The sequence below is a fragment of the Bombina bombina genome, chromosome 4 (assembly GCF_027579735.1).
Source record: "Bombina bombina isolate aBomBom1 chromosome 4, aBomBom1.pri, whole genome shotgun sequence".
Classification (NCBI taxonomy): Eukaryota; Metazoa; Chordata; class Amphibia; order Anura; family Bombinatoridae; genus Bombina; species Bombina bombina.
Genome location: NC_069502.1, coordinates 603590530 through 603613933, shown reverse-complemented (window position 1 = coordinate 603613933; position 23404 = coordinate 603590530). Strand labels below are relative to the sequence as shown.

At 36.9% G+C, this 23404-nt stretch overlaps 1 protein-coding gene across 1 annotated transcript in view; it reads left to right on the top strand.

Moving 5' to 3' along the window:
- The window catches only part of PREP (prolyl endopeptidase), a 551073-nt gene that overhangs the window by 10168 nt on the left and 517501 nt on the right, over positions 1-23404 (top strand). Inside the window, exons 5-6 of the mRNA XM_053710588.1 lie at positions 3895-4104; positions 17777-17898. Of these exons, the coding sequence (XP_053566563.1) occupies positions 3895-4104; positions 17777-17898 (332 nt within the window). The remainder of the gene's footprint in view (positions 1-3894; positions 4105-17776; positions 17899-23404) is intronic.

Here is a 23404-nt window from a genome sequence, read left to right as displayed (position 1 = left end):
AATTGTCACCGCCATCTTAAATACTGGCAGAAAGTCTGCCAGTACTAAAATAAAAGGCATTTTTTTTTTCTGCAGTGTTGGATCCCCCCCCAAACAGCTCTCTAACCCCCCCCCCTACCTATTTGCCACCATCTTGGGTACTGGCAACTATCTGCCAGTACCCAGTAGGCAAAAAAAAATTGGGTTTTGAATTTTTTTTATTATTAAAAACTGCCAATTTTTCTGTAGTGTAGCTGCCCCCCTTCCCAGATCCCTTTACCAACATTTATTTTCCTCTCCCACCTTCCCATAAAGTCTTTAGTCTTGGACTTAATGTAGCGCGTGCACGCTCGGCCACTAGTGCACACTTCAGGATCCGGAACTGCCTCCAGCGAATGGCCGCCCACCCACCTCCCTGCTATGGCTCTCTGCGTCGGTGGCTTTAAAAGGGTATTGCAGAATGCCTCAATATCGAGGCATCACTGCAATACCCTGAAAGCGGCTGGAAGCGATCACTATCACGTGCTTGGTGATTAGACATGTTTTTGTAGGACGTGCCTGGCACGTCCTCTGTTGTTAAAGGGACAGTATACATCAATTTCCATTTAACTGCATGTAATAGACACTACTATAAAGAATAATATGCACACATACTGATTTAAAAATCCAGTATAAAACCCTTTAAAAACTTACTAAGAAGCTCCTAGTTTAGCTCTGTTGAAAAGGTTATCAAGAACACCCACTGAAAGTGGTTCAATAGCAAAAAAACACACTCACCCCCCTTCCTCTGCATATGAAAAGACTCTTTACACAAACAGGAGCATGCTGAGGTAGGAATACATCAGTGTACTTTAAAACGTTGGGGCCTAGTTAGGAGTCTGAAAATCATTGCAATGTTATTTAAAAATAAGCAAAACTATACATTTAAAAACAAAAAACATGTTTAGGCTATATAAATGGTTCATCTACAAAACATTTATGCAAATAAAAATCTAGTGTATAATGTCCCTTTAAGCACATACTAATGTTAGCTTACTTCCAGCCAGTCATGAGCAGGACCAAACGGGTGATTGTTGGTGTTTCCTAAATGACTTTACATCTATTATCAGCTTAGTTGAGGCAATGCATTCTAGCACTTAACCTTAACTATGTTTTAATCCTTTTGTTGACATATATTACATTTTAAAATTATTTTACTTTATTTATTGTATTAATATTTATTGTATCGCATTGAGATTATATTTATGTAAGTTTTTTTTAAATATATACACGTGACACTAAATCAGTCTACAATTCACTTGCATTAATGCCTATTTTATTTTAAGTAACTTAAAAAAATACCTACCATGTACTGTATTTATAAATATCACTAAAAACAGAATCGACTAGATTATGAGTTGTGCGTTAGGCTGAAAAAGCAGCGTTAACGGGTCCTAACTACCGCTGGTATTACTAGTCTTTCAGGTTTAGGGGCGCCGCACACTTCTTTGGCTTTACTGCAAAACGAATGGAACAGCCAATAGGATTGAACTTCAATCCTATTGGCTGATTGCATCAGCCAATAGGATTTTTTCTACCTTAATTACGATTGGCTGATAGAATTCTATCGGCCAATAGGAATCTAAGGGACGCCATCTTGGATGACTTCACTTAAAGGAACAGTCATTCAGTAAGAAGACTCCGGATGAAGAGGATGCTCCGTGTCGGATGTCTTGAATATGGAGCCGCTCCGCGTCGGATGGATGAAGATAGAAGATGCCGTCTGGATGAAGACTTCTGCCAATCTGAAGGACCACTTCGCCCGGCTTGGATGAAGACTTCTCCCGGCTTCGTTGAGGACTTCGGCCCGGTTGGATGAAGACTTCTGCCGCTTCCTTGAGGATGGATGTCCGGTCTTCAGAACAGTAAGTCGATCTTCAGGGGGTTAGTGTTAGGTTTTTTTAAGGGTGTATTGGGTGGGTTTTATTTTTAGGTTAGGGCTTTGGGCCACAAAAGAGCTAACTGCCCTTTTAAGGGCAATGCCCATCCAAATGCCCTTTTCAGGGCAATGGGGAGCTTAGTTTTTTTTAGTTAGTATTTTATTTGGGGGGTTGGTTGTGTGGGTGGTGGGTTTTACTGTTGGGGGGGTGTTTGTATTTTTTTTTTTTTACAGGTAAAAGAGCTGATTTCTTTGGGGCAGTGCCACCCAAGTCCCTTTTAAGGGCTATTGGTAGTTTAGTTTAGGCTAGGAGTTAATTTTTATTTGGGGGGGGGGCTTTTTTTATTTTGATAGGGCTATTAGATTAGGTGTAATTAGTTTAAATATCTTGTAATTTGTTTTATTTTCTGTAATTTTAGTGTTTTTTTGTGATTTAGCTAATTTAATTTATTTAATTGTTTTTAATTTAGTTAATTTATTTAATTGTAGTGTTAGGTGTTATTGTAACTTAGGTTAGGTTTTATTTTACAGGTACATTTGTATTTATTTTAGCTAGGTAGTTATTAAATAGTTAATAACTATTTAATAACTATTCTACCTAGTTAAAATAAATACAAACTTGCCTGTAAAATAAAATTAAACCCTAAGCTAGCTACAATGTAACTATTAGTTATATTGTAGCTAGCTTAGGGTTTATTTTATAGGTAAGTATTTAGTTTTAAATAGGAATTATTTAGGTAATAATATTATTTTTTTATTTTAAATTATTGTAATTCTATTTAAGTTAGGGGGTGTTAGGGTTAGGGTTAGACTTAGGTTTAGGGGTTAATACATTTAGTATAGTGGCGGCGACTTTGGGGGCGGCAGATTAGGGGTTAATAAATGTAGGTAGGTGGCGGCGATGTTAGGGACGGCAGATTAGGGGTTAATAATTAACTGTTTGAGGCGGGAGTGCGGCGGTTTAGGGGTTAATATGTTTATTATAGTGGCGGCGATGTCCGGAGCGGTAGATTAGGGGTTAATAAGTATAATGTAGGTGGCGACGATGTCGGGGGCGGCAGATTAGGGGTTAATACAAATAATGTAGGTGTCGGCGATGTTGGGGGCAGCAGATTAGGGGTTAATAAGTATAATGTAGGTGGCGACGGTGTCTGGAGCGGCAGATTAGGGGTTAATAAGAATAATGTAGGTGTCGGGGGCGGAAGATTAGGGGTTAATAAGTGTGTAAGATTAGGGGTGTTTAGACTCGGGGTTCATGTTAGGGTGTTAGGTGTAAACATAAAATGTGTTTCGCCATAGGAATCAAATGGGTTGCGTTACTGAGTTTTACGCTGCTTTTTTGCAGGTGTTAGACTTTTTTTCTCAGCTGGCTCTCCCCGTTGATTCCTATGGGGAAATCGTGCACGAGCACATACGACCAGCTCACCGCTGACTTAAGCAGCGCTGGTATTGGAGTGCGGTAAGGAGCTCAATTTTGCTCTACGCTCACTTCTCGCCTTTTAACGCCGGGTTTGTAAAAACCTGTAACACCAGCGCTGTAGGTAAGTGAGCGGTGAGAGAAAAAAGTGCTCGTTAGCACCGCATAGCCTCTAACGCAAAACTCGTAATCTGTCCAAATGTGTTTGACGCACACACATTTTTTTTTAAATAAAAAGAACAACATATTTTATATTATCTTTGCTAATGAAATTTATTGTGTTTTGGGAAACAGACTGTATCTACAGTTCTTACTTTGTAGGTTTTATGCATAGTTTATTTTGCAATATCCCATAACTCATAATTTTCCTCTCAAATGTGTTATTTTAATTCTACAAAATAGAAAAAGATTAATACATTAATATGTGTATGGAAATGTAACGGTGTTAAGTTCAGTGTGTTTTTATTTATTCTTTTTGTTAAACCTGATCTTTTTAAATGAATTGATTCTGGCTAGGCACGTATTTTACAATGCATAGTTTATACCTGTGCTGACTTTTTCCACACATTGTTTCGTTTAGGCTATGCATTCAGTGAAGATGGAGAATATTTTGCCTATGGGTTGAGTGCTAGTGGCTCAGATTGGGTGACTATCAAATTTATGAAGGTGTCCACCCTGGAAGAACTTCCTGATGTTTTGAAGAGGGTGAAATTCAGTTGCATGTCCTGGACACATGATGGAGTTGGAATTTTTTATAACTGCTATCCCACACAAGAAGGAAAAAGTGATGGTGAGTTATGGCTAATGTTTTCCCAGCTTCTGATTAGCAGTTATAATCATGATAAATAGTGCAAAGGGGCTGATTTCCTGACAGTTGAAATCCCTCACAATTCCTTCAAAAGCTGAATTGGAAACTCAGGTTACAGACATATTACAACTGGAAAGGTATGACTATATAATCAAGGAAGAACTACAGAAGTTGCTACTGCAACTATTTTAATTGTGTTTGTACACTGTTTCATAACACCTTAATAAAGCTAGTTTAATTTTTTTTAAAAAAGCCTCTTGTTTTAGTGTAGAAAACTGTGCTTGTCCCATGCTCTCAAGAAAGATAAATAAAAACAAATGACGTAACCTAGGTTCTCAAAATGCTGCAAATCAATAGTTGGTTTCGGAAAATTGTAGCATTTTGAATTGAAAACCTAGGTAACATAATTGGATTTTTGGCCTTTCTAGGGATTGTGGAACACATTCAAGAGGTATTTTACTGTCCTTGTAAATGAACACACCACTTTTTTTTTTTTTTTTGTATGTCGTAATTTCTTGTGTTATTCTGGTAGCCTAAAAAGATATTGTATTCGTATTCATTACAGAAAAAGCAACAAAAACAAACTAAAAATATTTGTAAGTTGCATTCATAATTTATTTTGTCTATGTCTGTAAACGGTAAGTACATTTTTTTTTTTTCCCCCCCTACTCCTTTCAGAGTCTGAAGTGCATATACCATTCTTAAGTATTCTTACTCTGCAACATATACACAGTGATTGCCTGTTTATATTATTGATTTAGCTCTTTTATATCTTGTACTAAACAAAGGAAACAAGATACATTCACAATTTGAGTCAAATTATAGTCTCAACACAAGGGGGTGCTATACATAGGAGATATACTGTGTGTAATATATATATATATATATATCTCTATCACGAAAGAGAGAGAACAGCACTCCATGAGATAGAACAAGAGCTAGAATAACTTCCATGCCTGTTCATTTTTATTGTAACTCCTCAGGGTGTACGTTCTTTTTGCACACTATGCCCCTTCACAGAGAAAAAATATCCTGTAGTATATCAGTCTGGCCCTACCCAATGACAATCTAGGGCCGAAATACCAGGCAATTCTTTTCTGAACAAGGGAAGCAATAACCCCAGATGATTGTTTCGGTCTCCTATGGGCCTCGTCAGTAAGGTGCAGTTGTATCTCTCTTAGGGCATGTGTGCATGAAGTCCACGTCTGGTTTCCCCATTACTCTTAGGGTGACCCAAGAGCAATTTGCATAAAAATCGAAAGAGAGAACAGCACTCCTGAGATATAATATTCTGGCTCTTCTATTATATTTGTACTAGTCCTAAAGCCCGTTCACACGGGCCGTTCTCTCTTTCTCTCTTTCTTTCTCTCTCTCTCTCTCCTGTACCTGCAGGGATGCGCGTCTGATCAGCTGTGCTCTTTCACTTGCCCGGTCCTCGCGCTGCTGTTTTCACTTGCAGGGGTGCGAGGTCGGGTGGGTGCGCGTGCGATCAGCTGTGCGCTTTCTAAGGCCAAGTGTTTGTCTGTACTACGCATGACGGCTTCAGACAAACACTTGCCTTTTATAATATAGAATGCACAAGTTTAGGCACCCCTGACAATTTCCATGATTTTCATTTGTAAATAATTGGGTGTTTGGATCAGCAATTTCATTTTGATCTATCAAATAACTGAAGGACACAGTAATATTTCAGTAGTGAAATGAGGTAACAGAAAATGTGCAATATGCATCAAAACAAAATTAGACAGGTGCATAAATTTGGGCACACTTGTAATTTTGTTGATTTGAATACGTAACTACCTAGCACTGATTAATTGGAACACACAATTGGTTTGTTGAGCCCATTAAGCCTTGAACTTCATAGACAGGTGCATCCAATCATGAGAAGGTGGCCAATTGCAAGTTGTTTTGTTCTCATTGACTCTCCTCTGAAGAGTGGCAACATGGGGGCCTCAAAACAACTCTCAAATGACCTGAAAACAAAGTTTGTTCAACATTATGGTTTAAGGGAAGGCTACAAAAAGCTATCGCAGAGATTTAAGCTGTCAGTGTCCACTGTGAGGAACATAGTGAGGAAATGGAAGACCACAGGCACAGTTCTTAAGGCCAGAAGTGTCAGGTCAAGTAAAATATCGGAGAGGCAAAGGATGGTGAGAACGGTCAAAAACAGCCCACAGACCACCTCCAAAGACTTGCAAATGGTGTCACTGTGCATCGTTCAACAATTCAGCACACTTTGCATAAGGAGAAGCTGTATGGTAAAGTGATGCGGTAGAATCCTGTTCTGCACACTCGCCACAAACAGAGTCGCTTGAGGTATGCAAACACACATTTGGACAAGCCAGCTTCATTTTGGAAGAAGGTGCTGTGGACTGATGAAACAAAGATTGAGTTATTTGGTCATAACAAGGGGCGTTACCTCATTTCACTACTGAAATATTACCTTGTCCTTCAGTTATTTGATGGATCAAAATGAAATTGCTGATCCAAACAACCAATTATTTATAAATGAAAATCATGGAAATTGTCAGGGGTGCCTAAACTTTTGCATACAACAGTATATGTGTATGTGTGTGTATATATGTATGTGTGTTTTTATATATATATATATATATATATATATATATATATATATATATATATATATATATATATATATATATATATATATATATATATATATATATATATATATATATATATATATATATATATATATACATACATACATACATACATACATACATACATACATACATACATACATACATACATACATACATACATACATACATACAGAGAAATGCACTCACAGGAACGAACAACAAGCTTTTCGCAGAGTAGAACTTTCCTGTAGTATATCAGTCTGATCCCGCCTATTACGGTCAGTCCAGCGCCGAAATACCAGGCAATTCCTCTCTGAACAAGGAACACAGCAACCCCAGACGATCGTTTCGGCCTTCATTGTGTGTGTGTGTATATATATATATATATATATATATATATATATATATATATATATATATATATATATATATATATATATACATACACACATATATAATGTGTGTATTATTATCTTATTAAGGCTTTTTGTTTATAGAAACCTGATAATAGTTTGTTCCTATCCATTTTGCTAACCCCTTGAGCTGTTGACAATAAAAGGTTCTTTCTGTAGCCTTAATAAGATAATAATACACACATTATATATGTGTATGTGTATGTGTGTATGTGTATATATATATATATATATATATATATATATATATATATATATATATACACATATACATACACACATATACATACACACATATATAATGTGTGTATTATTATCTTATTAAGGCTACAGAAAGAACCTTTTATTGTCAACAGCTCAAGAGGTTAGCAAAATGGATAGGAACAAACTATTATCAGGTTTCTATAAACAAAAAGATACAACTACTCAAATTCCCACACAAACTAACAATGTAGTTTTTTCAACAGCCTATAGTAAACAATATCATAAGATCTGTGACATAGTCCTCAAATATTTACCTATATTACAGAGTGATAATCAATTACAAGACATTTCAAAAAAACATATCAGATGTGTAGCCAAAAAAGCCCCTACTGTAGGTGAAAAAACTAAAAAACACTTTTTCAATAAACCAAGTACATCTTCAAATTGGCTATTTATCCCAAATGGTTTCTACAAATGTGGCCACATTTATAAATGTTGCAATTATACTAACAAAACAGAGCATTTCACATCTTCCCAAACAGGTCTTACCTATCGTATCAAACATCGCATAGATTGCACAAGCATCTGTTATTTATCTAGTAACATGCCTACAGTGTTCGTTCCAATATGTGAGACTTACCTCTCGCCTTTTAAAAGATCGAATTAGGGAACACCTTTTATCCCTAGAGGAAGATAAACCTAAAACACCTGTGGCTTAACATTTTAGAACACATGGCCTACACACCAAACATTTGTTTCATTTTGTAGGCATTGATCACATCAGAAGAGACATCAGAGGTGGGGACAGAATAGGCAAATTACTTAGACAAGAGGCATTTTGGATTTTTACTCTTCAAACAAAATATCCAAAAGGCATTAATAAGAGACAAGATTTAGATTTATTTTTAGACTAGTCATAATTGTTTTGATTTACACTATAATGCTATTTTTTCTCTGAGCCCACAGTCCCTTTGAGTTACAAATAGCTAATAGTAAATACCAATACCCAACAGACAATCTGATTCTAGTTTCAAGTATACAAGTCATTTCTATGAGCAATTCTCGGTGAGGTAGCTCAGTTGGTAAATGCCCTGACTACAACAAAAGCCTGTTTAAAAGATCCAAGGTCACAGGTTCAAATCCCGGCAGGGCTGACTCAGCCCTTCATCCTTCCGAGGTCGATAAAATGAGTACCATTAAATTGGGTAATAATAACAACTATTACTATTCAGCTGCCGATTTGGTGAATTCCGAGAGCGAGCGCTGAAAAAGCGCTTTGAGTCCCACTGGGAGAAAGGCGCTATATAAATACTAGTTATTATACATGCAAGATAAACAGTATCAGCTTAGGATAATGTACTTGTAGTCACATTTAAGTTATTAAAATATTTAGTTGTGCAGGGGGTATTAAACTGATATATTTATATTTTACACCAGATTATATCTTAATTTCCTCTAGAGCAGTGAGTATAGAGTAGCTAGTAGTTAGATGTTCTTTATATGTAATTACTACACAATTGAGCATAACCTTATAGGACTGTTCACTATATATATATATATAATATTATTTGGTATCTGTAGAGTATGTATAATCATCACTATTTGATTACCTAGACAGCCCTGATTTAGGTTTATAACTGAGCTCAAGCAGTATTTTACATATTCTCAAGTTATTATTTCAAAATTTGTTTAAACTGTTATCATTTTACTTTTAATTTTAACATATTTACGTATTTACATGCTCACTTAGTCTTTTTATATATATATATATGTCTTTTATATATATATATACTAGTCCTAAAGCCCGTTCACACGGGCCGTGTTGTGTTATATTCATTCTCTCGCGCTCTCGCTCTCTCACTCTCTCTCTCGCTCTCTCTCGCAGGGATGCGCGTCTGATCAGCTGTGCCACTTGCCGGTCCTTGCGCTGCTGTTATTTACACCCCTGCGCGTGCGATCAGCTCTGCCCTTTCACTTGCCCGGTCCTCGCGCTGCTGTTTTCACCTGCAGGGGTGCGCGTGCGAGGTCGGGTGGGTGCGCAAGGCCAAGTGTTTGTCTGAACTGCGCATGACGGCTTCAGACAAACACTTGTCTTTTATAATATAGGATATATATACTTTCAGTGTTCTGCATATAAATTTCCATGTTTAATGGCAGCCGCCTCTGATGGCCTTTCCAGACTTCTTTCCCATTTACGATTAGTATGACTGATATTTATATTTATTTATGTATTACCGTAATAGGTATCAGTTATTGTTATTTTTATTTTTTTTCTTATTTTTTAATTTATTTTATTTTATTCAAGTCTAGCAGCATTATTAGAGACAACTATGCCATTTTTCATTCCTCATTATGTCATTTCTTATTTTTTTCTTAAGTACCTTTTCTATGACAATGAAGTAATTTATTATAAATTGCATTCTATTTTGACACATACCTTGCAATCAGTTATTTTAACATTGCACTTTTGCATTGAAAAAAAAAAAACTTTTTTCACTTGTCACAAACATTACTCACAACAGCACTTTGTTCAAATGTATTTTAAATGTTCCTGATTGGCTGTCTTAACGCTTATTAACTTACCTGTGGAACACACCTGAAGATCTCTGATGAAGCGCATTGCACATGCGCGAAACGCGTCGGATCTATAACACCTTACCTTGTACACCACTGAGTGTTTTATCACCTATTCCTGAATAAATCCACTTGGTTGCAAACGATCCAGCTAGTCCTCGTTTCTTTGTTGTTCATATATACATATATATATATATATATATATATATACACTGTATATATGTGTATGTATGTATGTATATATATATACACACACACATACATACATATATATGTGTGTGTGTGTATATATGTGTATATATATATATATATATATATATATATATATATATATATATATATATATATATATCCGTTCAACCCCTCAAGGTAGAAAAACGCTTCACTCTCCGGTCTTATTCAAAAATCCTTTATTAGGTATCCAGCATCAAATGACAAAGTTCCCAAACGTTTCGATACCAATTGGTATCTTTTTCAATGGGTAATCAGAACATATCTATCCCAAAAGAAGGTTCCTAATACTAACCACAAACCACTCACCTATATACACCTGTAAAGCATCCCTGTCACTTCCGGTGTATCAGAAGCCGCCCCACCACGCGCATGCGTCCAGGAGTTAGCCAACCGCATGGCTAATTAGCATATTCAATCACGTAATGACGTTTGCGTTCCAACCACGCATAGTTACTCCTGCTAATACGCATGCCCGGGTGGCTGAAGTTCCAATGACACCGGACTAACTATTACAAGTATAACTACTCTAAAGTGTAAAAAAACTATCTATACCAAATTAAAATCTATAAAAATAATATGACTACCTGAGTTCTCAAAACAGACTTTGTTCCTTATATTTATAGCATCTTAAGTAAGATACTTTGCATCTTTATATACAGTTTGCTAAGCTAATCACTGCCCCTTAATTATCCTATCCACAATCTCCAAAATGTCTATTTCCTAGATAAAGTATGTAATACTATAATTAACAATAAAACATATAGCTTCTATGCCAATTGGAGTGCAGTAAGAAACTTAGTTGTGGCTACCGCAATACACTGAACACCATACTTTCAGAGACTTTATGTACCCATATATTCTGGACCAGTCCATCTTCCTAGGTGTTGATGACCTAGACTGATAAATCATGGACATTTCACTTAAAGGAAGACACCAAAGTCCATCTGTACATTCAGACCCTTGGGAGCCACTGTGTCTAAACGATAAATCCAGGAGGTCTCAACTTGGAGTAGTTTCGTGTTCCTATCTCCGCCCCTTCGTAAGGGGGGCACATGATCAATCAGCATAGTCCTTAAACTAGCCGCTGTGTGCCCAGCTTGAAGAAAATGTCTGGCGACCGGTTGATCAGATGTTTTCTTGTCTATCGCTTGTCTAATCGCATGGCGATGATTGGCCATTCTATCACGAAATGTAGTAGAGGTCTTCCCCACATAGACCAGCGAACATGGACACATTAGTATGTATACAACATACGTACTCATACATGACAATCTGTGCAAAATCTTGTATTTTCTCCCAGTGTGTGGGTGGTGAAAGAACATCCCTGTTAACATACTATTGCACGTAGTGCAATCCCCACATCTATAGCAGCCAACTTTTTTCCTGTTATCCAGCCAAGTACTTTTTTCATAGCACTTCACAGGGTCATTATGGACAAGTAAATCCTTCAAATTGGGTGCTCTCTTATAAGCCATCCGTGGGGCTGATGTATGCAGGAATGGTAGTGATTTGTCAGTATTAATAATGTCCCAGTTCTTCTTGACAGACTCAGACAATATCTTGGACACGGGGTTGAACGTGCTAACAAAGTTAATGATATCGCTATTGTTTTCCACCTTATCAGTAGGATCATGTGGTTGTAGCAAAGATACTTGATCATCCCCGGCCAGGTTGGTTTGCACCTGTGTTATCAAATTTCTTGCATATCCTCGTTGCTCCAATTTCATAATCATTTCATCCTCCTGTACTTTTCTAGTCTCTCTTAATGTGTTATTGCGGGCCACCCGCGTGAGTTGAGAGGATACCACACTCTTTTTTTGATGTTCAGGGTGAAAACTTGTGGATAGCAACAATGAGTTTCTATCCGTCGGTTTTGAATATAAGGAGGTAGAAAATTTGTAACAATCATCTTCTGTATAAACAGATATATTTAGATCTAGGAATGGTATGCTCACCCTGTTATGGGCAACCTTAAATCGAATAGTTGACTCAAGCTGATTTAAGCTGTCAACCCACTGTTCTAGGGATTCCTCTGACCCTCTCCATACCAAAAACACATCGTCAATATATCTGACGTACAGTTTAATTTTATCAATTGTGCGAATGTGCATGACCATAGTCTCATACCAAGACATATACAGATTGGCGTATGCGGGAGCCATATTTGAACCCATTGCAGTTCCTGATATTTGTAAGAAGAACTCCTTCTCAAATTTGAAAAAGTTTTTTTCCAGACAAAACCTCAATAGTTCCAATAGGAACTCAATGGGTGGTCCCGCATACGCCAATGACTCACTTAACATGGATCTGACTGCCTGTACACCACCATCATGCGGGATGACAGTGTATAAGCTGTCAACATCCATTGTAACAAGTAGGTCATCTGGGCCAAGTTCATTCCAAGCAAGTAACCTCCGAATGAGTGAGGGAGAATCCAGTATAAAGGAATATGACTCCTTTACAACTGGCTGTAGGTGATGATCTATAAAAATGGCCACATTAGAACACAAAGAATCCCTGGCAGACACAATAGGTCTGCCAGGCGGTTTAATCAGAGTCTTGTGTACTTTGGGCAATAGGTATAATACCAGAATAACCGGAAATGCAGTAGTCATATATTCAAATTCATTTTCATCAATCATACCTGATTCTAGCCCATATTTCAATATAAGATCCAATTCCTTCTTAAATGTATTTATTGGATTTCCTCTTAGTTTACAATAGATGCGATTATCAGTCAGCTGTCTATAGGCTTCCTCTCTATAGTCAACATAATTTTGAACCACTATAGAGCCTCCTTTATCCGCCGAATGAATAATGATCGTGTTATCATTCTTTAAACTCTTTAGAGCCTCCTTTTCCCCTTTAGTGAGGTTAGGGAACAAATTTTCCACTTTTGCTCGTTCACACGTATCATTAATCATGCGTGAAAAACTACGGATAGAAGGGTTTAAGTTGATTGGATCAAACTTGCTCTGACTTTTGAACTTGCTGACACTATTTTGTTCACTATTTTTAAAAAAATCCTTGATCCTAAGCTGTCTCTGCAATTTGTAGGTTTCAACATTCATTTTGAATTTGTCTACAGCTGGAGTGGGGACAAAGGACAGGCCCTTATTTAGCAAACTTTTCTCATCTATACTTAGAGCTCTATCACTTAAATTGTAGATAATATCTACTTTTTCTTGCCTGTTTTTTTCTTTGAATCCTCCCCTCCTCGTGTGCGGTCTTGCTCGTTTTGCTTTGCTGGAAGCGGAGGTTTTTTGGAAGATCTGGTGCTTACCCCACCTAAAGGGTGACCAGTATTAACATTTGGGTTGGACTCATCATTATCTGGCCCAGATGAATCGCCTCCACTACTGTCAACAGTGTCAGCAATGTTTCTATTATTAAAGCGTCTCCTACGTCTAAATTGTGGTCTATTGTCCTCTTTCCCATAGAGCCACCTATACACTCTTCTCTCCCTGTAATCAGTCTCTACAGTCATTAATTTGTTATTCTTAAAAGTTAACAAATCATTTTTATATTTATTAACTTGTCCCTGTAATTTGTTAATCCAATCTTCCCCTGTATCTTCCGTTAGGATCTGGTAGCTCATCTCTTTAACCTCATTGATTTCCACTCTAATTAGATGTAATAATCTATTGGATTCCTCAATCACCAATAAAATGAGGTCATATGAGCACTTGTTTAAGATTGAGCACCACTTCCTACAGAATTCAGGGTTTGCCCTACCTATCGTGGGTGTATTCTTAATGCGAAAACCCGTGGTATATTTTTATTACGATGGTAATTGGACAAGTACACAGTATGTAGATGGTGATCTACCTCTCTTTTCTGTAAATTCAACAATTTGTGATAAACATCTAGAGGTGTCTCTCCTCTCAACTCACGCAAGTCTGTATTTGCAAGGATGCGCTCTGCATCTGCTTCTGTAAATATAAAGGATTCCCTATTGACAGTGTCATCACCAATATTAGGAGTGTCAGTAGCAGCGGATCCACTCACTTCCATGTCGGTTGATCAAGTAATTATATCCGCTATAAATTCAGCCTGTCCTTAATAGGTTAACCGGTCTATTGAAAAACCCAGGTAGTATTCACAACACCATGTGATTTAAAAACAAACACAGCAGTAAACTTAAAGTCAGTATAGCTGCAAGTGAAGAAATGGCACTTCACAGGGATATATTAAGCATTAGTAGTAATATAGTTGATAGTAGTAACCATAGTCACTTATATTCAGTCAAACAGAATTCACAATGCGCAGGGTGCAAACCAAATTAACAATGTACAAATATCCAAACAGGTGCACTCACTGTGACATAAGACATCCGCCGGGGTGCTGCGTTGAAAACATATAGCAATATCCGTTTTTTTACACTTTAGAGTAGTTATACTTGTAATAGTTAGTCCGGTGTCATTGGAACTTCAGCCACCCGGGCATGCGTATTAGCAGGAGTAACTATGCGTGGTTGGAACGCAAACGTCATTACGTGATTGAATATGCTAATTAGCCATGCGGTTGGCTAACTCCTGGACGCATGCGCGTGGTGGGGCGGCTTCTGATACACCGGAAGTGACAGGGATGCTTTACAGGTGTATATAGGTGAGTGGTTTGTGGTTAGTATTAGGAACCTTCTTTTAGGATAGATATGTTCTGATTACCCATTGAAAAAGATACCAATTGGTATCGAAACGTTTGGGAACTTTGTCATTTGATGCTGGATACCTAATAAAGGATTTTTGAATAAGACCGGAGAGTGAAGCGTTTTTCTACCTTGAGGGGTTGAACGGATATTGCTATATGTTTTCAACGCAGCACCCCGGCGGATGTCTTATGTCACAGTGAGTGCACCTGTTTGGATATTTATATATATATATATATATATATATATATATGTAATATATCTCTATATATCTATCCAAGAAAAAAGGTTTGCTCAAATCAAAGTCCCAGTGTAGTAGTCGCAAGTAAACAACGTGACAATTTGCCCCTTATAAACTGGTTGCCATATACATTGACAAACCTCTAGTCATGTGTAATAGTTTGTTGTGTGATTTATAAACGCTTGTGATTTCCTCTGTTAAGGATCAAGACAGATGCCCGTTGGATCAGCCCTTATATGCGTGTCTAACGCACTGACACCAGCGGGACAGGGACCCAAAAAGCAGCCTTTGCTTAACTGCTTATAGCTGTGCCCACTCACCGCATCTAAGTGTGCTTGTCCGGTATGCAAGCGTTGAAGTCTCTGCTTCAGTTGAAACAAACCGCCGCTAAGAGCGGTATCCGAATCCACAACTGAGGTGTTGTCCGATCACATGTCTAAGACGACCAGTCAGGATTGCAGAATCCCAGAGGCAAATGAGAGCTCCCTTTACCTGCAGTTTCTGGTCCAGGAAATAGCGGAAGTGCAAAAGTAATACTGTAGGCAAAGTTATGAATAAAAAGTCCATTTTGTACTTTTTATTCATAACTTTGCCTACAGTATTACTTTTGCACTTTCGTTATACAGGTAGCCCTCGGTTTACGCCGGTTCAATTTGTGCCGTTTCAGAATAACAACCTTTTTTTTCAGTCATGTGACTGCTATTGAAATCTATTGAAAAGCAGTGCATTGATTTAAATAGCCAGTAGGTGGAGCTGTCCGCTTGTGTTACAGCAAAGTTATGCAAGCTTAACAGGTCTGAAATTGATCTGTGTACACATAACAGACATTAGCTATTGAGCAGCCACTTCCCTATTATCTTCCTGCCAGCTGCTTGAGGTGAGGGTGCCTAACTGCCTATTAATCACTGCAGATTGAAATGCATAGAATAGGTGCAGACCCAATATTATCTAACATGCTAACAATGCAGAGAACTGTTTGCTGAAAAATGCAAGTAAAAAAACATTTTTGTTCATTAAACTTAGTTTGATTATATTTTCTGTGCTGTGTGATTATTTTATTAGGTTATAATACTGTTTTAGCAAATGTTTTTGTTCATTTAAAGGGACAGTAAACACTAACATTTTTCTTATTTAAAAAGATAGATAATCCCTTTATTAACCATTCCCCATTTTTGCACAGTTACTGTATATTAATATACTTTTTACCTCTGTGATTACCTTGTATCTAAGCCTCTGCAGACAGCCTCCTTATCTAAGTGCTTTTGACAGACATGCAGTGTATTCAATCAGTGAAGACTCCTAAATAACTTCACGGTAGTGAGCACAATGTTATCTATATGACACACATGAACTAACACTGTCTAACTGTGAAAAACTTTCTAAATGCTCTGAGCTAAGAGGTGGTTTTCAACAGTTTAGAAATCAGTTTGAGCCTAGCTAGGTTTAGCTTTTCAAAAATACCACCAAGGGAACAAAGCAAATTTGATGATGAAATTAAATTGCAAAGTGGTTTAAAATTCCATGCCCTATCAGAATCATGAAAGTTTAGTTTTGACTTTACTGTCCCTTTAACTTAGTTTAATTATATATTCTGTGTTGTGTGATTATGTGATACTGTTTATAATGCTGTCTAGCATTTAAAGTCTTCATTTCAAAGCTTTAAAAACAATGTATTAGGTGTTGCTTATGACAATTTTGAGAGGAACCTAACTCCCTCACTTCCCATTGACTTATATTATAAACTGGGTTTCAATTTACAACGGTTTCGATTTACAACCATTGCTTCTGAAACCTAACCCTGGCGTAAACTTAAGGCTACCTGTACTTATATTTGGCAAGATCCAATAAAATAGAATGCTAGATCCGCTAAAATGATCTGTATATATATAAAAAAAAAACTAGTTAGGTTGCCGTTTTTTTCGCTCTGTTGAAACTGTAGCGTGACCGAGCGTGTAATCGGAAGTGACGTCAGGGCGACTGTCACGTTACCTTTCGCGCTTCGTGAGCTTCTCTGCTCATTTCCTCAGAGGGATAATCTGTTGCCATCTGAGAAGAGTATATATACACACACTTGCCTCTATGTATCAATTATTCCACATATAACTATTTTTCTTTTTTAATGTTTGAGTTAAATCAATTACATTACAGAATATGGTTGTTTCTCTTCCCCTATGTTACATGAGAAAAAGCCTACCTGTACTCTTAAAAGGGGCATTCTAGACAACATTGGAATCTATATGGATGGATTTTAGTTTTAAGTAGAAGCATTTTTGTAATATACATGTTTTGGCAAGCATGCTTCTAATAAAAGCTATAGCTGTTTCAAAAGTGTATTTAAGTATGCACCGTGCACCAGCATTTTAACCGTAGCTCTTGCTCAGAGAACCTTAGGTGCTTGTACCATCTGGTAATGACTCTATTTCTCAATTGCTGACATGATACAAGCCCTGCTGGCACACTGAGCAGCTGCAGTATTTAAAATGCTGGTGCACTGACAATATCTAGCTAAGCTTCACATGCACCAAAATAGTAATAAGATTTTAATGGAAGCATTTTAGCTAATACTTGCAAATATGTTTCTATTTAAAGATGTCATTTATCTATGGGCATTGCATTTTGACTGGGTCCTTTTAAGTTTACTTCAAATAACAGCAAACAATCTCCTTGTTTAGTGATTTATGTTTCTCACCATATTGCGGTGTATGATGACTTTGAACATGCTATGTTTTTAAAGGAACGGAAACGTCAACCAACCTGAACCAGAAGCTTTATTATCATGTCTTGGGAACGGACCAATCAAAGGATGTGTTATGTGCTGAATTTCCTGAAGAGCCTAAATGGATGGGAGGTGCTGAGGTGAGAGAATACCATTGTTACTCCAACTGCAGCCTAACTCTTAAAGTGACACCTATAGCATTCTCTAGCCTGTTAGAGCATGCTCGTATTACATTAGTATCCCCTAGGAGCCATGATGTCGCTCACAGTCCTTTACAAAAGTTTATCTTTTTCTACAAAATTCACCATTAAAGTCTGCGTTTTTTTTTTAAATTTTTTGTAGCTAAATCATTTGATAAGCTCTTCTAAAGGAGTGTCATCGACCCCATATGTTTAACCATAAAAAAAGCACATAGCTAAAATCCCATTGTTGCTCCTGATGTGGTGTTGCTGTATACTGGGACTTGTGGGACGAGGTACATGTTGCTATATCTCTGGTAGCGGATTTCCCTTCATTTCTGTTTGAAAAGGAGACAAGCACAGTACAATATAGCAAAGCATGATATGGCAGAGTTGTTGCATTCTGTGTTTTGTGTGTCAAAGGGACACTAAACCAAAAATTGTTTCTTTTCAGATAGAGCATGCAATTTTAAGCAACTTTCTAATTTACTCCTATTATCAATTTTTATTTGTTCTCTTGGTATCTTTATTTGAAAAGGCAGGAATGTAAATTAAGGAGCCGGCCCATTTTTGGTTCAGCACCTTTGTAGCACTTGTTGATTGGTAGCTAAATGTGGGTTTAGTATCCCTTTTTAATTACTTTAGACTTCAGGTTTTGTGCTTTTTATGTTTCCTTAAATTTAAAATGTGTACTTTTCTATTTTGTGTTCTAATGCATTTATATATTCTATTCAGCAACGTATTTAGGATAGCAATTTATACAAATTCTGATTGTACCTTGAATGTTTCATTTTAACAAATTTGGATATTCAAACGTGTATTTATGTGCATCTCTTACTAACAGCATCACACTTTGTATATTAAATGTGCACTGCAGTTTCTGACAGTGGTTTGGGTACAGTAGTTCCTTTTGCTGGAAATGGGTGCTCCTTATAATACTCTAAGCATTCTACACCTGCAAGTCTCGCTGATTTATCTCACCAGCTGTATGCAGGCAAAGCTCATTACAGAATGCACAATACACTTACCTGATAGAAACGTACTGAATAGTTGCTAAACTAGAAGTAAAAAAAAGTTTTTGTTATATTCTCAAACTGAACATTTTTATGACTGCTGTGTGTTCTTTCCTATGAAAAGAATCTGTTACCCTTATAATCTATATGTAACCCTTATAAAAATATAGGTAAATGTTCTGAGCTGCATTTTATGTATGTATATTTGAACTGCTCAAAGCAACCCACCCTGTATTCCTACACTGTATCATGGGGCAAAAATCAGTACATCTGATAGTTACAGGTATCCTACTCAGGGCTGCACAAAAGTTCCATACATTTGAGAAGTGGAAGATGAGCTCTTAGCTTTGCCACTTACACAAGTGCCTAAAATAAAACTTGCTGAAGGTACATTGTATGCACTTTACAGTGTGAGTATGTTACAAAAACACAGCTCTAATTCATATTTTTACTTTGTGGCGGCGCTATGGTGTTCACATCAGAAAGTTCTAATGTAAAAATGAAATTGCGTGTTCATCAATGTGATCTTGTGATTTAAAGGCTGGGGTCGGATCTTGGGGAGCTGCCTTAAAGGGGCAGTCTAGTCAAAATTAAACTTTCATGATTCAGATAGGGCATGCAATTTTAAACAACTTTCCAATTTACTTCTATTATCTAATTTGCTCAATTCTTTAGATATCCTTTGTTGAAGAAATAGCAATGCACATGTGTGAGCCAATCACACAAAGCCTCTAGGTTCAGCAACCAATCAGCAGCTACTGAGCATATCTAGATATGCTTTTCAGCAAGTGATATCAAGAGAATGAAGCAAATTAGATAATAGAAGTAAATTAGAAAGTTGTTTAAAATGACATGCTCTTTTTTTAAATCACGAAAGAAAAAAATTGGCTTTCATGTCCCTTTAACTGCTAGGCTTGCCCCCAAGCCAATCCTTGCCTATGTCAAAGGGGGAGCTGCAGGACGCTGTATATGGTAGGACGTTCCATGCCATCCTAATGTCATTAAAGCCCAGCGGTGTTAGGCCGGCATGGAATGTACTAATGGTTAAAGGGGACTAAATAAATAATGAAAATATATTGAAAAGTTGTTTACACATAACTAAACATTTTCTATAAAATTCACAAAGTGCTTACTGTCCCTTTAAAGGGCCAGTCAAGTCAAAATTAAACTTTCATGATTAAGATAGGCCATGCTAAACAACTTTACAATCTACTTTTAGCATACAATTTGCTTTTGTTTCCTTGGTATTCTCTTTTGAAAGCTAAACCTTGGTAGGATAATATGCCAATTTCTAAACCTTTTGAAGGCTGCCTCTTATCTGAATGCATTTGACATTTTTTCACAGCTAGAGGGTTATTTCATGTGTGCCATGTAGATAACATTGTGCTCACGTCCGTGGAGTTACTTATGAGAGGGCACTGGTTGGCTAAAATGCAAATCTGTTAAAATAACTGAAATGAGGCTTAGCTACAAGGTTGGCTATGCAAAACTGGGGAATGGGTAATAAAGGGATTATCTCTTTTTTTAAACAATAACAATTCTGGAGCAGCCTATCAAATGAAGGTGACTTGCACAATTTAATTGTTGCCATTTCTTTCACAGTGTGAGAGTTTGTTTCCTCAGTTAGATCTGGGGAAAAGAATGCAAATAGTTTGTCACACTTTATGGTATTGTTACTTGACAGCTCTGCAGCATCTGGTTGTTTTGCTTGCAATCATCAATGGTTCAGTTTCAGTGTTGCACTTCTTTGGTTTCCCCAGCAGAGGGCTCTGGTGTCTAAGCTGACTTGTTATCTGCCTTCTAGATCTATGTTGTCTTCTGTTTATATAACTGTAATATGTTCTGCTTTTGGATTTGATTTGTATTATGTGGGATATAATGTGCAAGAGTATATTTCAAATGCACAATCATTTACTTACAGTATTATTCTGCTATAATATAAAGAAATAATCCACCTTTGAGTGTCTGTTTCTGTAATGAGACACTTTTAAAAGTTGTTGGCGTTTTTTGATACATCTAAGTGTTTCCTTTTGTCTCTATAATGCTGCTACTAAAAATAATCCACAATCCGCTGTGTAAATAAAAAAATAAATACATTTCATCCTAGCTTACAAAATTCAGAAGTTATAGGGGCACAAATTAATTCATGAAAATGAAACAACATTGTGATTATATACATTCAACATAATTTTTCTTGCTTTTGCTGTAAAAATTGTGCTTTGCTTAAGTTTCATAGACAGGCTGTAAAATGCCTACATGTAGCGCTCTCTCGCACATGTAATGCAGCCGACATCTTTACCTAATGCGCCACTTGTTATTTCCAAAGTCTTTATTCCATGTTAATAATGGGAGCAAACAGCAGGTAAGGAAATTACAAGTGGTGCGGCTGTTTCCTTGTACTCCGCTATTACTTGTGGGGCCTTGCAGTAGCCCTTCTACAGCCTGCACACATTACTGGGTTATTTGTGCTGGATATAGTGTGCATTGGATCTTTACCTAATGCGGGATGTGGGCTACTTGTAGTTTAATGGTGCCACAGAGCTCTCTGCGAGATTAAAGAGGGAGCCTGTGATGCACAATTTGAAAAAACAGCTGTGCAGAAAAGGATGGCTTTGCGCTTCAATAAGTATACTTTTAGGTGACAAATTAGACTTAAATTTTTTTTTTAAAAAAATCAAAGGGCGATCATCAGGTTACATAATAAAGGGACACGCTAATCCAGAATTGTTATTGTTTAAAAAGATTAACCAACATGGTTATATTAATAGACTTTTTACCTCCTGTGATTACCTTGTATCTAAGCCTTTGCAGACTGCCCCCTTATTTGATTTCTTTTGACAGACTTGCATTTAGCCAATCGGTGACCTCTCATTTGTAATTCCACGGATGTGGTCACAATGTTATCTGTATGGCACACATGAACTTACGCCCTCTAGCTATGAAAAACTGCCAAATGCATTGAAATAAGGGGCGAACTTAAAGGGTTTAGAAATAAGCATATGAGCCTACCTAGGTGTATCTTTCAACAAAGAATACCAAGAGTACAAAGCAAATTTGATGATAAAAGTGAATTGGAAAGTTGTTTAAAATTGCATTCCCTATCTGAATCATGAAAGTTTAATTTTGACTAGACTGTCCCTTTTTAAGCAATCCCTGTGCAGCATGTAAGAGTCTCAGGGTTCTGATATTTGCTGTAGGAACTTCAGCTTCTCTGCAAAAACATTCGTTTTTATATTTAAATTCATGCTACATAATGAAAGTGCTTTTGTAATGTTTTGTTCAGTGTGCGTAATTAAGCTGTTTATGTGGGAATTGTATGTTGAGTTTAATGTCCATGTAATATCTTTACTAAAAATAAACATTCACGCCCCTTTTAACTGGTTAAATACATGCATAGCTTAGAACGGTTTATGAACAGTATTTTGTCTTTAGCATTCCTGTAAGGGACAACATAACTTTCACAAGAAGATCTGATAAGTCCTTGTCCTAGCTGTGTTATACAGTAATACATGGAAATATAAAGCTACTGAGTAATATCAGAGTGCTCAACATCTGAGTAATATGTCACCTAACTCTATTTGCACATATGGTGCTGCAGATCCATGCAGTTTGGTAGTGATGGAATAAGTACCCACCAAGGAATAGAAGGGGGGGGGGGCTGATTGCTTAAGACACCTGTTGTGATTTTTCAGGCAGGATAAGATTACTTAACAACTATTTCATTATTGCTTGTCGGCATATGCATAGCACATTACATTGTGTATGAGCCTTATTTATCTAAACAGACAGTATTCTTTTATTAATGTATATTATAGTGTGAAGTTCAAGTAACCAGTTTTCAGTGTGGGGTAGAAAGTTTTGTTTTTTATTATTATTATTATTCAGGCACACAAGATGGCAGATATTCCCCGTTTGTAATGTAACTGTTGTGCACGCACATAAAATTATTTTTACTTTAAAGGATCAGTAAAGTTAAAATAAATCTAAATAGCTCAAACATTGCACTGAATAGTACCTATGTATTGTTCAAGATAACCTATTGCGCTTACTCAGCCACCACACAGTCCAAAGCTGGTTTTTGTTTTGGCATTGAAGCCAATAATGAGCCATACCGCCCGCTCCATTGACAGGATAGTGCAGTCTGGGGATGGGTGCAATAGGACCCTCTCAGGTATGAAATATAAAGTTCATTGGCTTGCTGTTCAGTGTTAATAAAATACATATGCAACATGCTGTATTTATTTTTGAAAAGTTTTTTTTTTTTTTAAGCCTTTATTGTCCAGTACCTTTTAAATATTTTGCCATGTAGTCATTAGCCCCAGTAATATATTATGCAATATCAAAACTGTATGTGGCATAAAAACCTTCATATTGGGTATGCACAGTTCATTTACTCTGTAAGTCTAGAACAGAGATATATATATATATATATATATATATATATATATATATAT